Source organism: Rhamphochromis sp. 'chilingali', assembly GCF_963969265.1.
Source record: "Rhamphochromis sp. 'chilingali' genome assembly, chromosome: 21".
In the NCBI taxonomy this organism is placed as follows: domain Eukaryota; kingdom Metazoa; phylum Chordata; class Actinopteri; order Cichliformes; family Cichlidae; genus Rhamphochromis; species Rhamphochromis sp. 'chilingali'.
The window spans coordinates 26,730,090-26,748,453 of NC_137949.1; the positions used below are offsets into that span (position 1 = coordinate 26,730,090).

At 39.1% G+C, this 18,364-nt stretch overlaps 2 protein-coding genes across 2 annotated transcripts; both read left to right on the plus strand.

Annotated features, from left to right (window-relative positions):
* Positions 1-7,320: 7,320 nt before the first annotated feature.
* On the plus strand, positions 7,321-9,742 carry gnly (granulysin; the record flags this gene model as incomplete). The annotated part of the gene is made up of 4 exons (XM_080870801.1): positions 7,321-7,363; positions 7,438-7,532; positions 7,630-7,722; positions 9,563-9,742. 4 exons carry the CDS (start codon positions 7,321-7,323, stop codon positions 9,740-9,742), a joined length of 411 nt encoding a protein of 136 aa, XP_080726927.1.
* Positions 9,743-10,802: 1,060 nt separating this feature from the next.
* LOC308389542 (antimicrobial peptide NK-lysin-like) lies at positions 10,803-12,466 on the plus strand. The gene is made up of 5 exons (XM_080871001.1): positions 10,803-10,935; positions 11,042-11,127; positions 11,689-11,766; positions 11,846-12,000; positions 12,189-12,466. Exons 1-5 carry the CDS (start codon positions 10,887-10,889, stop codon positions 12,259-12,261), a joined length of 441 nt encoding a protein of 146 aa, XP_080727127.1. The 5' UTR covers positions 10,803-10,886; the 3' UTR covers positions 12,262-12,466.
* The last annotated feature ends 5,898 nt before the right edge of the window (positions 12,467-18,364 follow it).

Below are 18,364 nucleotides of genomic sequence, written 5' to 3' on the forward strand. Positions count from 1 at the left end.
TCCAAACCAAACTTCAGAGTAGCCACTCTGATCAGAGATATGAATGCCAGCACTGTCGCTATGAAGCAGCAGCACTTCAATAAAGTCATGCACATAAATTTTAAACAATTCTTCAGGGGGGACTTTGTTGAAACCTTTAATCCTGTAAAGAAATCCATGTAATGATCATTTAAATATTAAGAGGAAAAGCATTAATTAATTCATTCAGCCCATCAGGCTTCACCATAACAGGATGCTGGTGTGTGCTGCTAATATCCTCAGCCAAAGACCATTATTTCTTCTTGGTGTGGCATGTGTCAGTGAAAATGATGACTTAGTGAGCTGTCTGTGTCGTTCTTGAACATTTCGCCAGCAAATAACTTTGCATGAAAAAACTAAAAATAAATAACCGATCATGGGTCAAGTGTCTAACCAGAGAAAAAAAAAACAGAACCCACATTCTATGCAAAGTCTCGATCGTAGATAAGTTTTGTGTAGCTCAAACTAAAGATTCCCACACTGTGCTCATCATCAACAGTAGCATCATTTTACTTTGCTTAGAGCTAACTAGCTTTTAAAAAAAAATAACATCAGGTTAATAAATGATCAGTGTGTAAGAACAAGTAAAGAACTCGCTGTTCAGTTCAGCTCATTGAAGTTAGTTATAGTGCTGTAGTAAAAGGTTGGAGCACACTTGCTTTCAGAACTGTCTTCACACTTTGTGACAGAGATTCAACAAGGTGCTGGAAACATTTCTCAGAGATTTTGGTCCATATTGGGGGTGACTGCTGCAGATATGTTAGCAGCATATCTATCTGTGTGATTGAGATCTGATGACTGTGACTTCCAATACAATGAACTCATTGTCATGTTTAATAAACCAGTTTGAGATTCATGACATGGTGCGTTATCCTGCATCATCAGAGGCTGCACTTCCCACAATGCTGTCCAGGGCATGTTAGGACTACGAGGAGAATTAAAGTAAGCAACCCCTGTAGAGATTTAACCACCAAACACAAAATGATACTATGACCCACTCACTCTCCAGCCTTTCAGTCCCAAGGAAAGCTGTTTGGGAATCTTCAGAGCAGGAATGCAAATACATTATGCTAATTTTCCTGTTGACAAAAACGTATTTATTCCTTAAAAAACACCCACATTCCCTGTCATTAATGATCAGTTTTATAATCATTTAGAAAAAGATGCACTGTATATCCCATCAGCAGCAGCTTCATCAGAGTGGCAAGTGGAAAGAAGAGATGCTTCGTGCCCTGCAACACTCTGCAGATGATCAGAGGCAAATGTTCAGAAAAATGAGGACAGAGATGAGAGAGGGGGAGGCAGCATCAGCCAGGTCAGAAGAAATGACTACAAGTGAGGGAGTTCACCATGTGAGGAACTTTTCGTTGATCTTTCACTCCAGATTATTAAGCTATCTTAATCTACCAGATAAAGGGTGGGTCCTGTGGTGTGCAGTTTATCTGAGACTGCAGTCCCCAATGCACATGTGATGTTCATCCTCACATGACTAAACAAAAAATACGATTTATGATCAGTAATGGTAGAAGTATTCAGAGTTTACCTAAGTGAAAAAAAAAGATCCCTGGCACAAGTGAATACAGTGAATTTAAAAGTGAACTTAGTAAAAGAGAAAGAGAAACAAAGAATAAATATATTAATAATAGTATCAGCAAGTAGGGTCCATTGTCTCAGTGACTTATCAAACTACTTTTGCACTTGGGATGGAGATTGTGATGGCTGCACTTACAGCCACACAGTGGTAATATCACCATGTTAGTGTAGAGGCTTATAAGTAACCTCGCATTCACATTTCTTTCTTTAAATATAGGAATTAATTTACAGGACAATAAATAACTGGTTTTGGTTTAGAGTTAATCCACATATCCACATAACACTGCATTCTAAAATAAGTGCGCACATTTTAGTTTACACTGTTATGTATGATTAATTTTTTGTTTTCTGAGTTACCTTAGTTCCAGCTGTTCCAGTCCCTTGATTAAGGAGCCAAGAGGCAGAAAAGGGGCGGAGCGAGCTTTAAAGGAAGACTACAAATTGGTTCACGCCATAACTCAGGACCATGGGGGGGAATTGGAGTTCATTATGTTTGGTTTAGTTAGGTTTTGTGTGTTTTACCCCTTCTCCTGTTTTTGTGGGCTGATCAGCCACTATTTAAGTTTCCCCTTTGTCTTGGTCAGTTTGTTTGAGTTATCAGTTGTGGTGTCAACTTTGAGTAGAGTTTTGTTATTTTGACCTCTTTTATGGGCCCAAGATTTTGAGTCTTTTTGCATGAGTTAACCAATTATGTTTTTTGGGTTAAATAAAAAAAATCATTTTTTTGGACTTTAACCTGTGCCTAAGTTTTCTTCATTGCTTGGTCCATCACAGAGATGCAGGGTACACTGTGGTCAGACAGCCAATCATCATCATCATCATCATCATCATCACGTGAATGCCACAGAGACAGAAACACAGAAACATTCACTCTCACATCCATGCCTTTTTCACCATGGTGCCGAAATTGAAAGATATATGTTGTTTAATGATTCCAACCTGGAAAAAGTACTACTAAAATTAACGTCACCAATAAACCTAACATGCATGGGTGTGTCTTATATTTGCAGCTTCCAGGAAAGTGCTGGGCTTTCTGCAGAGGTAAAATGTCTCATAGAGTACCTGCAGCAGTTAACGGCATCATTCAGTCAGAACAGTAATGCAAGTTTTACTTTCACAGAGCCTGAAGTCAAAGTTGCTCTCTATCTGCGATGAAATTGGACTCTTAAAATCTTTGTGCCGCAAATTTGTGAAGGTGCACCTGGAAGAATTGATCGAGGAACTCACGACCATCTGTGTCAACATGGGAGCATGCAAGTAAGTTCGCAGTGGTTCATCTAAATGCTTTCATTTTTCAGATTATTGGGATTAGTCACTTTGTAGCGACTTTAAGTTCCCACTATTTTGTCTTACTGACCTGAAACCATATGGTTTAAATCAGGGTTCACACCCTTGATACTTTAATGATGATTACAATAAAACAATGAAATATAGTTTTTATCATAACTCATTATATTTAAACGTATGTGTTTCTGTTTTTCCAATTTTCCCTCTTTAGGCCAAGGGAAGTGGACCTGTTCTTTTATCCAAAGGAGGGAGGTCCAGACACTGAAATTAAGGAGTTTCAATGACCTTACATGCATGAAAAAAAACCCATCAAACTTTATTCCAAAAATAATTGACAAGAGCTAGCTCCCACACTTTAAAGTATCATCACTTTTATCCTTCAAAACAGCTTACCTTTATTTCCTTTACAATGGCTGCATTTTCCATTCTTCTATCTATGCAGAGCTTAAAAAATAAACAGATTAAATCATTTCACTGACTCTGTTTTTTTGTGTTTGCCAAATCTAAATGAAACTTCAAGTTCAGAGCAGCCATTGTTATCAAAGATATGAATGTTCGAACTGTCACTATGAAGCAGGAGCACCACAGCTTTTGCTGAGTCAAGTCATGCACATACATTTTTAGTGATTCTTCTGGTGGCACTTCTTAGAATTTTTAATGGTGTAAAGAAAGTCAGACCTCTATTTTCTGTTTTCAGTGGGGAATATTAAAAGTAAATGAACAAAAACACCCCTTTTCTATCTGGGGTAAGGGTAACGCAATAAAAGCCTCATACTGGTTACACATGTATGGATGAGTTGCCAGTCTCTGTTTTAGCCCTGCGACAGAGTATACACCACACACCACACTGAGCACTGGAGCCCCTCAGGGCTGTGTGCTCAACCCACTGCTGTTCACTCTGCTGACTCATAACTGTGCAGCAACCGATGACACGACTGTGGTGGGTCTCAGTGAGGACCTCACCTGGACACCAAACAGCTGGTCAAGAAGGCTCAGCAGCGGCTGCATTTCCTGAGGAGGCTGAGGAAATTTGGTATGTCGACCAAGATCCTCAGCAGCTTCTACAGCTGCACTGTGGAGAGCACATTGACCAGCTGCATCACTGCATGGAACGGCAGCACTACTGCTACGGACCGCAAACGCCTGCAGAGAGTGATGACTGCGGAGAAGATCACCAGGAGTCCGCTGCCCTCTCTGCAGAGCATACCATCACAGAGTCCAGAGGAGAGCTGCCTCCATCCTCAAAGACCCCACACACGCTCAACACGCACTGTTCCAATCCAGAAATTCACAACTCAACAACTCCTTCTTCCCCACTGCTATCAGACTCCTGAACGGCTGACCTACCTCAGCTGCAATTTGCACATCAGGACACTTTGCACACTAAGTTCATTTTGCACATTAAGCTCCTTTGTACATCTGCATACCTCACTTGTCTTCACTTACTTATTTTTGTACTTATTTAATTATCTTTCATTAATTTTTATCCTTATTTTTATCCTTATTTATCTTGTTCCTTTAACCCTTACCTACTGTAACTTGGCATTTGTGTATGGACAGCAAAGGAATAATTTCATTGCACAGAGAAATGCTATTTCTTCTGTACACATGACAATAAACACTTTGAATCTCAAATCTTGAAATCAAAGCTTCACAGTAAATCTATGAGTGTTTTATAGTAGGTGTCCATTGAGTAAATTAGCCCTTAAAAATGCAGTGTTTCATATCTACTTTAAGAAAACTGTTTTCTGCACTTCCTTTGTTTCAAGAAGAGCCTCGCCATTGCATGCATGAAATTTTTTCAAAGCTATCTGCCACTCAGAACAACTTGGCTTTAAAAACCCGCAGGAAATTTCCCCAGTTGTAAGTGGTGCCTTTGTGGCGGCATGTGTGAAACTGACTCTTTCACGGATGTGTTCTCCAATAGGACGTTGGAAATGAACCACTGTTCATTTGGTAATACTTTTATTTTAGTGAATCATCTTGAATGTCCTTTTGGATATTTTTATCAATCCATTTTCATCCGCTTATGTGTGACAGACTGGTGACCTAACTGGGGTGTATCTTGTTCTATTTCAGCTGAAATAGATTCATAACAGCACCTACAAGAGGGGATGACCTTAAGCAGCCTTAGTTTATTCCCACCTGACCAACCTCATGTCTTTACTGATATTTTCATGCACAGCACCTGCCGGCCCACAACTTGACTGCTTAATTTCCCCCTCACTGTTTGTACAGGCTCTGCACTACCTGCTCAGCAGTGTGTAAAAGCTAAAGAGTCATTAACCTTGCGTTTTCGGTGTTTGCCACACATTCCCATATTCTCTTTGCAGTTTTAGAAGAACATGATAGGATTTCATGCAGGTATGTCCATTTTTAAGTTGTTTTTCAATTTTGCAATTCTGTCAGATTGTGAACTTTCACACATACTCTCTATACTCTATGACACATGTCAGCAACTGTCAGCAGCATTTTTTTTCTTTTTACAATGTTGCTGACTGTGCTCTTGAAAGCGAGAATGTACAACACGTAAGCGTTCGAAGCAAGAAGGTGTTGGTCTGCGTTTCCTTTTCAGCTGTTAAAACTATAGAAAGCTCACTAGCAAATATATCTTCAAAATTGAAATACACAATGGAAGACTCAAACCATACATTTGGCGAAATATCAAAAGTGGCATGCGGTGTGAGAGGCCCAACAGCCCTGTAGTGTGGGGATTGAGATTGCCATTATAATGTCAGGACGTTACTAACTTACAGGTAAAATGAGAAAAGGTGCCTGCACAATTCTTTCACATTGCACCATTTTGCACATATTCTCACACAAAAACACATACAGATACAAATATTGACGGAACCTCAAAATATACACGTGGTCAAAATGTGAAAACTTGTGGTGTGAGAGCCACAAAAAGCATAGTGGTGGTGGAGAGGGCCGGTAAGATCTTTAAAATGTAGATCTGAAGTAAAATCTGATAACACTGCCCTTGCAATATTTACTTCAAAAATATACCAGTCACTAAGAACAAGTTATCAGACAGAGATGCGGTTCACATCATTAAGAAGCTATTTTTCCTTTATTTTTACATTGCATTTTACATTTTGCATTGATTAAAAACATAAAATAAAGGAGCTGCTAGACCATGCACTTATATTCTTTTAACATTAGCTCAAAGCTGCAGCTTACCAGTGGGAGAATGGGCTGCCAAGACAAGAAATGTAAGAAGAGCTATCAAATTTGTGCATGTTTTTCACCTCTTCATGCGCACCCACGATAAGGTGCAAGTCAAACCAGGGGAGCATAAATAACCACAGCACACAAAAGTAGATCCTGGTGCTCATGTTCCCCAGGGAAGCTACGCACATACACCCAGCCATCCATGTGATGTAAATGAAAAGATTCAGTAGACCAGGCGACCCTCATCCATAACTACAGCAAGCACTGACCTTTTTGGGAATTTGAGCCACTTTAGGGCCTCCTATGACTAACATTCACACACATTCATACTACTATGGATAAATCAGAAATAAACATGCAGTTAGTATCTTGTCCAGGTGACCTGCTCTACCACCTGAGCTACAGCCAGTATCACAATTTGACCCTTGTCATACTTGCTTAAATCCTTACGCTTGCTCTTATATTTTTTTATGCTCCTAACATCAACTCTGAGGACAAAAAAAACACTTTCCCCGTAAAATAATTCTAAACTTCTTTTTTGTCAGTGCTCATATAATTGTGCCTGATCAGTGATGATATGCCTCTCTCTTTCTAGTCCCTGTCAGTATTCTCACTGCAGGATTTTGAATCAAGTGAAGGTTTTCAGGAAGCTTTCAAGACAACCTCAAGAATATTGTTTGTAAATTATTCCACACTTCGCAGGGTTTTTTTGCAGATCAGTGAACCTTGGCCCATCTTTACTTGTAAAACCTTTGCCTCTCCGTGACACGCTTTTTTATACTAAATAAAGCCAGCTGGTTTAATCATTTGCAAAATGTTCTTCCAGCTGTTTCCTTTGAGAACCGCTTACTTTTCCAGCTTTTTTTTTGCCCCTGTCCTAACTTGTTTAAGATATGTGGCTGAAATCAAATTCAACATGAACCAATATTTTACTCGAAAGGTTACAATGTATCAGTTTAAACATTTGGTATGTTTTTTATGTTTTACAATGCAAATTATTTTATTTACTAGATGTGCAAATCAATGAATTCTCTTTTGATTTCCTTTTTTTCACAGAATCCCAACCTTGTTAGAGTTGGGGTTGTATTTCAACTGACAGTTAATGCTGTTTAAAAAACACTTTATTCTGCAAATTTTAAAAATGCTGTTTAAGGGTCACTATGTGGTTTTTTGAGAAGTAAACTGAATAAGCCGCAGAGAAGTATAAAAGGCCCAGAAAACAGCACAAATCTGACAGCGTGGAAAACCATGAGTCCTGCCATCACCATCGGCCTTCTCCTGCTCTCCACAAGTAAAAAAGTAGCAATATTTACTCCACCTTTAAGATAACTGAACTACTTTTCTAAAGCATGCTTTATTTCTTAGCTTTTGTTGCGTCGTTGAAGACTCTGAAGGACCAAACTAAGGAGGAGCATTTTCCACAGCATGAAAAAAAGAAAGGTGACCACAACAAAGAGGAGGTGAGAAAGCTAAAATTTGACAAAGTTTCCCTTGTAGAGAAGCTTATTTTGTTATTTTGTGCAAATTGAAAACTTTTTACCAAAACTTTTATCTCAGATTCTGTGGGATGAAGTTTTTCCAGGCTCCTGCCGTACTTGCATGACTATTGTGTCCAGAGTGCAGAAGCAGATTGGAAGTGATAAATCAAAGGTAATGACTGTAATATATGGTGAACAGTACTGCTGTAATAACCTCTCAGAATTTCTTGTAATTTTTCAGAAATTCCACATAAAGAACCTGACAGTGCTGCCAATAAAATACCAGCATGTCAAGCTGTTATTGGATTGAAGTGGTAGGGTATAGGAAATTATTTAAATGTGTAGAAAAGTCTTCTTCAGCACATAAATGTGACACTGACACAGAAATAGCCCTCTGGGGTTTGACATTTGGGAGGGGATTTTTAGATAATAGGAAGTTATATACAGTGCAGTCAGGGGCAGCACAAATGTGATCCCCTTAAACTGATTTTTTTAAGTTTTATTGTCTCTTTTCCTCCTATAGTTATGGATTCTGTCACTAGTTAGCTAACATAAACAAATGTAAGTCTATTAGCTGCTTCACAGACAGTTGTATCTATGTCCGTTTTTCAAAACAGGGCATAGTGGTGTAAATTAGCCTTTATGTGTTAGCATTTCATGTCCTCTTTAAGGTCCTGCTAAAGCATTTGATGGGTTTAGACTTTGACTAGACCACTTCAAAACCTTCATTTTGCTTTTTGGGGTGTTTTTTTGTTTTGTTTTTTGAGTCATTCAGAGGTGAACTTGTTGTTGAATTTTGAATGACCATCCTGCCACATAAACCATGTGCACTTGAGCTTTGGGGCATGAACTAAAACATTCGCCTTCGGGGTTTTTTTGGTAGAGAGAAGACTTTATCGGTCTATTAGTTACAATAAGCTGTCCAGGTCTTGTAACAGCAACACAGCCCCAGACCGTCATATCACCGCCACCGTATTTGACCATGATGGCCTTTTTATGAAATAGTGTGTTAGTTTCATGCCAGATTTAATGGGACTCTGACTTCTCAAAAGTTCCGCTTTTATCTTGTCAGTGGGCCCACTGATCATAAAGATGTTTTTTGGAATATGTGAGGTGAGCTTTTGTAATCTTTTTGCTCAGCAGTGATTTTCACCTTGGAACTCGCGCATGGGTCTCAGTTTTGCCCTGTGTCTTTCTTATTATTGAATAATGAACTCTGACCTTAACTACGGTAAGTGAGGCCGACACTTCCTTTGAAGTTTTCTGGGCTCCTTAGTGACCTCCTGGAGGAGTCAGTACTGTGCTTTTGGAGGAATTTTGGTAGGCTGGGAAGGTTCACCGCTGTTCCAGGTTTTCTCCATTTGTGGATAATGGTTTTCCCTGTAGTTCATTGGAATCCCAAAGCCTTAGAAACCCTTTTCAGACTGAAAGAGGTCAATGAGCTGATTCTTTTACATCGTTGCATGATGTGTTGCTTTTGACACTTTTTCTTAGCTTACTGTAAGGATTTCTGGCAGTAATGAGGCCTGGGCTGGGTTAATGAAATTGAAGTCAGCTTTCCAAAAATGTGGTTAATCAATTAAATCATAACTTAACAAGAGTGGAAATCATTTTTTCACACAGGACCTGGTAGGTTTGGACAGCTGTTTCCCCTAAATTAATGAAATCATCATTTAAAAACTGCATTTTGTATTTACTTGGGTTCTCGTTGTCTAATGTAAAACTTTGTTTGATGATCTGAAACATGTAAGTGTGACAAATATGCAAAAATCTAGAAAAGGGAAGGGGGCAAATATTTTTTGACGCATCTGTAGCTTTGTACATATATGCCACAAGCCAGCAGAGACATTATTGTCAAGTTTTATTAATGCTGTGCATTTGCTGTTTTTGTCATACTTTTTTCGTCTATAGTCTCAGTGTTGGACACATAATTTAAAGCTATTTTAATTTAACCTTTAAGAAACCTATACTGAAGCTGCTTGTTTACTGTTTTCACATATTTTTACTTGAAGGACAAAATCAGGAGGCTGTTGGATGGTGCCTGTAATAAACTGAAATTCAATTTCCTAAAGTCGGCCTGCAGAAAGATCTTGAAAACAGTAAAAAACAAGTTGATTGACGCCTTGACCAACGGCAAGTCTGCCAAGACCATCTGCACTAATCTGAAACTCTGCAAGGCCACCTTTTTATAAAGTTCTGAAGAACTTGTGATGCTTCAACTGTTTGTGTTAATAACACAAGCCTGTGTTCATGTTTTCTTGCTTTTTCCCTCCCAATAAAAAAACATATTTTTACTGTGATGTCATTGGTTTTCTTATACATATACGTATTATGAGACTCATATTCTGTCAACTATAGACTAGATGAAAATTAAAATAGTTGCTTTTGAGTGTGCATACTGGAAACATATTGCCTAATTATTCATCACCATAAAGCATGACCGTCTTCTGTAACTACTAAGCTATTAACAAAGCAATTGACTCTATTGATTAGAATTAGAAAGTCTTATTTTACTCATAATGTGTCCTGTTTACTTGCAACAAATAAAACTACATAATAATTTCACGTCTGACATATAATTAATCCACACAGGTTCCATTGGGAAGTTGCCTTGTCTTCTCCAAAACCTCTGTTGCACAGAAGCAATGAGGTGTGCAGATTTTACTCTTATTACTATCAGTAAGCAGCTAGTGAGCTTGAATTAGCAGCTAGTAAACCTGTGTACTGCAAATGCTGCAATTCTTTGAGCTTCTGACTTTAAGAGTTCTCTCTCACCTCTGATCTCTGACAGAAATGTGAAAGTCTATTTTCAAAACTGAGTCGCCTCACTGGACCCTTATAAGGTCGCACATTGCCTTCCAGGAAGTTATTAACTTATAGGCAGGTTGAGAAAATAGGCCTGCACAGTTACAATTACCTCTGTCCAAAATCAGTGTTGGTTTTTGTTTATATATGACCACAAAACTGAAATACATATTTGTGGATCAATAAACTGCATATTAAAGGTTTAGAATAAGATTTACACATAAATTTATAGCATGATACAGTCATTGATTTTCAGGGGTGTTAACAATGAGGCAGGGACACTGTGACAGCCTTAAGCCATAAAAGGATCACTGTGTTCTAAATGTGGACAACACACTAATTGTTCTTTAGTGGGTGGGCGAGGTGGTGCGTGACTTTCTCACAGCGTGGCACCCAAACCACGCAAAATGTGTTCTCACATGTGGTTTGAATTTTACGCCTTGCAATGAGGTGTGTGTAGAGCCCATGCACCTTTAACTGTTTAAAAGCAGCCATAACTACAGATACTAGCATTATCTCTCAGTGGCTGCGATGGAAACGTCTTCCCTCCTCTTTCTGTGCCTCGTGGCAACATTTTCAGGTGTGTAACGAAAAAATTGGTTTGCATGAGAATCTGTATGAAACTGCCAAATCTTCTCTTTATGATTTAAAGTGTGATTAAGTATTTCTGTTTGTTTGAATCGCAGTCCATGCTGTCCATGGACGGACCGTAGAGGTCAGCATCGATGATGAAGAGGACGTGGACGTGGGAATTTCGATGGGGGCAAGTGGGGTTAGTGTTAATATTAAAGAACTTAGGTTACACTTTATCAGTCCACCTTTAGATATCAGGAGTCACACTTTGCAGTCTTTGTGAAAAGCTTTTTCATGTCAAATTAATTTCTATGCCAACAACAATCATTGGATTAGAAATGAGAAAAACAAATGAATTTTGTTCATTTGTAACACAATGTGGGGACATATCTGACTTCTGAAACCCCAACTATGCTGATATTTTGAGGTTAACCACACACTAAGTCCAACAAAACCATAACATTGCATGGTATTTAACGAGCTTGCCAAAGAAATGAGTATACCAGTGTATCCACGGAATATACTGAAACATGTCTCTAAGTAGGATAAATTCCCTGAATGACTTATCAAACAAGTTTTGCACTGGGGCTGGAGACTATCCCAGCTAATACTGGGTAAGATTAAGAGGGTACGCTGTGATCGGGTAGCCACTCACAGGGATGGCACATAGACACACACGACCATTCGCTCGCACATCTACAGCTTATTGATTAGAGTCACCAATACACCTAACATGCATGGGTGTGTCTTATATTTGCAGCTTCCAGGAAAGTGCTGGGCTTGCAAGTGGATTTTGAACAAGGTGAAGAAACTTGCAGGACCAAACGCCACTGCAGAGGTAAAATGTCTCATAGAGTACCAGCAACAATTAACGGCATTATTCAGTCAGAGCAGTAATACAAGTTTCTCTTTCACAGAGCCTGAAGTCAAAGTTGCTCTCTGTCTGCGATGGTATTGGACTCTTAAAATCACTCTGCCGCAAATTTGTGAAGGTCCACCTTGGAGAATTAATTGAGGAACTCACAACAACTGATGATGTGAGGACCATCTGTGTCAACATGGGAGCATGCAAGTAAGTTCCCAGGGGTTCATCGAAATGCTTTCATTTGTCAGATGATTCACTTTGCAGCGACTTTAACTTTAGATGTTAAGTTTGAGACTGAGACCAAATTCAGCATGCAAACATGCCTTAATACTACAATGACACCGATGATACTGCAACCCTGATTTTACACCACAATTATTTTTTTCTCTCTTTAGGTCAAAGGAGTTGGAGCTGCTCTTTTATGCAGAGAATGGAGCTCCACTTATTGACGTTAATGAGCATGACTAACTTTAGATGTATGAATAAACATTGAAAAAAAAATCGCAGTAATGACTGAGAAGACTTAGCTCAAGTAATCATTACTTTTGACTTCAGCTTTGTTTCCAATCTGCATTAACTTACCTTTATTTCCTTTGCAATGCAATTTTTTTTTTTTTAATTCTTCTGTCTGTATCTGTGCACAGCTAACACAAATAAACAGCTGAAATGATTAAGCTCACTCTGTTTTACTGTTGCATTTCACCAAACCTTAATAAAACCTCAATTTCAAAGTAGATGCTCTGATCAGGGATATGAATGTCAGCATTGCGACTACAAAGCAGAAGCACCCCCAGCTTTTTCAAGTCAACTCATACATGTAAGGGTCTTGTGGTTCTTGTGGTGACACTTCTTAGAATTGTTTAATGACTCAAACCACGCTTTTTCCTGTTCTCAGAGTGAAATATTAAAAGCAACAACATTAAAGCAGCTTTTTCTATGTGGAGTAAGGGTAAGGTTTTAAAATACATTGGACTGGCTGCATGAGTGGGTGGAGGGTTTCACGAAGCATAATATTTGGCATTTATGCCTCACATTTTAGAGTCATCAAAGAAGTACTCATGTAAGTAATTAAAATGAGCACTTTTCAAAAGCACCCCTCCCCTAAAAAAAACAAACCACACTAACCAAATGCAAGTCTAAGGAGATGAGCTTTAAGCTGTTTTTTAGACACTGCCGAGGCCACAGATCTGAAGCACAAGTCTGGGGGCCAGTTTTACAAAAACTCTGTGGATCGAGCTGGTTAGATATGAGGACAAAGTGAGGACTTTGAGAGAAGAGGGGTTTATTTATCCTAAAACACACAAAAATATACAAAATGAGCTCACAATACAGGGCAAAAGAGGGCAAATGAACATAACTAAACTCAAGCCAAATAAGCAACTTTGCATAACTGCAAGCTAACTGCTAAACAAAAAAAAGGTGACCTAACACACAAAGAACAAGAGCACTCTGAGACGACAACGCCCCCCTGAGGGCCAAGGGCTATACTAAAACTTTGATGTTGTACGATGTATTTATTAGAACATGCTGGTATCAGCCTGCTTTTATAGCAACTGACCTTTGATCTGTGACCTCAAAGGATTATTACTATTTTCTTTTCTTTATCCATGTGATTGGAGCTGAATTGGCTGAAATCTTTGGCTTCTATAAACTATAAAAACTTAAGATTTTCAGATATATTCACTCAGTGGGTGATTTTGTGAAGCATTACGGCGTTATTGTGATGTAATAAGGTATCATATTAAAAAAAATTAAGAAGTCTCTCCACGCCCTTTCATATGATACATTATCAATGTGGTTTCTTGAAAAAAAAAAAACATTTTCAAGATCAACTTTGACCTTGGGCTCTAACCATGAAGGTCAAGGTCAAATGGTCATTTGATGAAAATCAAAGATTAAATCAGTTTGATTTGAAAGTTACATCAAATAAATAATACTCAACACAACACTAAGCAAACAGGCAACTCATAAGTCAAAGAAAATTTAAGAAAAAATACTTAATTCTACCGCCTGTGACAGAGCTGCACTTGGTGTGATCCAATCAGCTCTTCCTGTATATTACACTGCTGCATGGTTCTCTCTTCCTGATGCCAGCATCCCTCAGCAGCTGAAGGCTCCTGATCGAAGATTCAGCAAATGAGGTGAGGGGATCAATGCATTAGCTCACGTACAAATCTGTCAGGTGCACAAAGAAGGACTTCAATTATTTCACAAACACTGTGCATTTTTCAGAACATTTGAAAGGTTAGTGGTAACATCTGTGTCATGAACACTTATCAAAGCAGTAGTACTGGGAGTATTGACGCTAATCATAAATGCTTATGAATCACTGTCTGTAAGACAGAAACAAAGAATGGAGAACCATCATCATCATCATGGACGCACATCTCCCACCCCCTTGCATTTAAGTCACCAAAGCCACAACAGACAAGCAACTAAAAAAGAAAATGCCTTAACCTCTGTTTATTGGGTGAATAAACAAAGGAGTGAATAAACACCATATAATGTTATTTCATGGTGGATTTTGTAGAATTATGCCTCCATAGTTCAATTCAATTTTACTTATACAGTACCAAATCACAACAACAGTCACCTTAAGGTGCTTTATATTGTAAGGTAGATCCAACAATCACATGAGCAAGCACTTTGGGAAGGAAAAACTCACTTTTAACAGGAAGAAACCTCTGCCATAACAAGGCTCTATGGTGTTTTCTTCACTTCTGACTCTTGCTTAATTAGTAAGAGTGGATTAAAAGACTTATAATAAGCTGTTTTCCACGTCCTCCTTTCACACATCAGCACAGTCCAGAGCACATGACAGAAAAAATCGCAGTGCCTGCCCAGCTTTAGGTGTACTGTCGTCCGAGACTTGCACCGCAGTGTTGGCGTTTGTTTCCCTGTTGGCCATGCTTCTTGTTGTGGTCATCTGTTGTCTTCTGGTATTTTCTCCGCAAGCGACCTTTCCTCGACCAATGAGATGAGCGGTAATCTGAATTGTCATACTCGAATTGTCATAAGTGTGCTGTCAGCTCATTGGTCACAAAGCAGGAGAGGGGCTGGGAATTATGTTTTCAAACAAAGCGTTAATTCCATAAACATTTATAGACTACTTTTGATTCTCACTGTATTACGGGACAAAGTGCGTCCCTTATTAGCTCAATACGGGACGTGTACTTTTGTTTCTAAATACTGGACGGTTGGCAACCCTAGTTGTGACAATCAGTTTCTGAGTATTCCCTCAGTCAAGCTATGAATAATGGGGGTTTTCCCCCTCTCTTCCTATTCATGTCTATAAACTGGCAATAAAGGGTTTCAAACTGGTCCAGTGATTACCTGAGTTTTATTCTTCTGGAACTTAATGAGCAGTTGAACTGGTATACCTAATGAAGTGGCAGGTGAGTGTATGGACTTGAGTTCTGATTCAAAGCTGTTAAACATCAGAGCTGCGCAGCCCGTGTTCTCTGAGTTTTGGTATTTTGTAGTGAGTCACAGCATTAAAAACAGAGACGTACTAACTGACAGTAATATACCTCAAAGTGGAACATCATGTGGCCTTTAAAGTATCCTGAATACAAATGGGAGGATTATGTCCCAGCCCTGCCCACAAAGAACCAATTACCAGGTGAAACAGGAAACACATTAACCAGTCATGCTGTTTCACTGATGCATGCAGAATATAGTTTCATGGCAGTTTGTGGTGTCTACACGCTATAATAAAAAAGTTTACTGTTTCCTTTTCTTTGATTTACTCAGTCAATATTGTGAATTAGCATGGTATGTGTTCAATGCTCTCATGAGATTTACTGAACAAACACCACTCTGGATTGAGCCATTAAGAGATGTGATGTTTTGTAAAAATGTAACTTTCTGGGGAATTAAAAGGATCTTATTGTACTTTTTACCAAAATTAGCAAACAAGATAAATAGCTCCTGATTAGTAAACTTACATCAAGAAGGATTTTGCTCTAAATACTCAGACATACTTAGGGGCTGACAAACTAAATAGATGTATAGATATGTAAACATGTGCTTCTTTCATATAGGCCCCATGAGAACATCTCCGACAGCACCAAAGAATGTCCCCACCCCACAGAGGCAGATAGCATCAATCCGCAGGAACCCTCTTGTGACACGTAATGGAGGAATCACTGCGCTCATAGAGCTCAACCAGCAGGTACCGCTGCCCTGATAACTTTTCAAGAAAACCCTGTAACGGAGGTCCTGTCCAGCTCTCACATCAAAACTGCATAATTACTCAAACCCTTCAGCATTAATGAAGTTGGTAGTGGTTTGGAAGCTTCCCAGATTTCTTTTTTCAGTGTGAGTACTGGTGCTGGATTCTGATTACTACTCTTTAAGAACCAGGCCACAGTTCTGCTGATCTGCTCTGTGACACAGAGTCATTAACAGACCCAGGAGTACTTTTGGTTGGAAATCTCTTAAGTCACTCTGCAGTTTCCCTCTCATAGCTACACACGTCAATAGTTTCAACTTTGGACATAGAAAGTTTGTGCTGCCACCTTTTTGGCAGCACAAAAAGGTGGCAGTGGAACCAGTCTTGGAGCTGGTTCCTTGTTTCTGTACCAGGACTGTGTTGGTGGGAAAAATGTAAGAGTGTTACAACAATTTAACTTTGGAATGTTTTTCTGAGTCACACAAGTCAGGCTGAAAACATTGAAAAGGTCTGATGTGACCAGCTCAAGAAATCTTCACATCCTGTTAGTTGACTGTGGACATTAGTACACAAAATTTATATGTAGCTTTTTTCCTTAAAACGCTGCAGCTTTGTGAGCATGTTATGATATCATTTCTTCTCTTTTGTGTCTTCTGTTTCTTTGTTTTTATTGTTGAACAACATTGTTGTTTCAGCTGCCTCCCTCATCGTTTTTTTTCCACGGTTGTTTCTGGTCATAGTTGCTCGATTTGAAGGTGACCGTAGACGAGCTGGAGAAGGAGAGGGACTTCTACTTTGGGAAGCTGAGAGACATTGAACTCATCTGCCAGGAGAACGAAAACAACCCAGTTTTGAGCAAAAGTAAAGTCATGGACATCCTGTATGCTACAGAGGTAAATACAGGCCAAAGTGTTTACTTACATTCAGCAATTACAGCACAGACCAGTAATTTGGGGGTGTGTGGGGGGGGGGGGGGGGTGGACTGGTCTCAGGCTTTCATAAAATATCTTGAGATATTACAAGAAATCAGACGATATGTTTATTGGTTGTTAGAACATTTATTTCCCACAGTATTCAGATTAATTCCTTATCCCCTGACTTTACCGAAGGCATCACATATTTATGTCATCTGCAGGTTGGTGAACATTTGAATAGTCAAATGTTCACCTGCCTGCGTTCAGAGTTACATGCTCCACACTCCTTGCAGTCATGCACATGTTTTCAGGTAATGAGCCAATTATAATTCCTTGAATTCCTGATTGTGGAATTTTAAACATTTTAGGCTGATCGTAGCCATGAGCAAAGTCCAGTTTGTTTACCTTGTTTGATCACTGTGACACGGTTCTTTTGGATTCAGGCATGTGGTACGATGCTAACAGTGGCTGAGCATAGACCTTTGACACATCTGAAACTACAGCTGCTTCTATGACATAATAATAGTAAGACACAAGAGCAAAAGAGAGGACAGCTTGTCACTGCTTCCAAAAATGGCTCTAATTAAACCACAAGATGCATAAAATCACAGACCTTCTGTGTTCTCTGTGAGTGCTTTTCAAGCACTCCCCAAAGTTAGCAAGTGTGAGGCAGGAGGGGTGAGGTGCTGGGACAAACTCAAGAGTACTCTGGTACTCTTTGTTAGGTGCATTATGAGTGGAGACCAGCGAGGGAGTGGAGGTGGGTGATGGTTGTCCTTTCCATGGTACAAGACCCATGTCAGAAAGAGTCAAGAATGAATTATACATTTATTTAAAGTGTGTTTGTAATATTACGAGGAAAATCCCATATTCCAGCTGTTACTGAGAACCTGCTGTACGTATCTCATGATTATTCTTCGATATGGCTGCGTTTTACTCCTTTCTGTAATCCATCACAGCATTTTGCAGCCTTTACCTAAATCTGGTTAGATTACCACAAAATTAGAAATCAGCCTGTCAGTAAAGCAATAAACCACCTCAGTGAGGTACAGAGACATCTGAGTGAACACTGATCTTATCTTTTCCAGGAGGAATTTGCACCACCAGAAGATGATGAAATTGATGAAGGAGCACGAGGAGTACAGGAGGGGTGAAATAAAGCTATGAGTTTCAAGAAAAGTAACAGACCTCATCACTGTGTGCTGTCTGCTGCCGTGTTTTTACAGAGATATAGACTTTATTTAATCCCACACTGGAGAAATTTCCTTGTTACAGCAGCACAAGGGACAGGAAGAAAAGGTAAATAAGATACATAATAGAAAAAAACAAAAATAGAAAAAAAAATAGCAAAAATACTGTACTATGCACACATGGTTACTATATACAGTAAAATACACCTAGATTTTACTTTTTTATATGTGCATAAAGCGCAATAACAATGTACATGCATTTTTAAACAGTACTTCTCCTGTCTGGGTGTGGT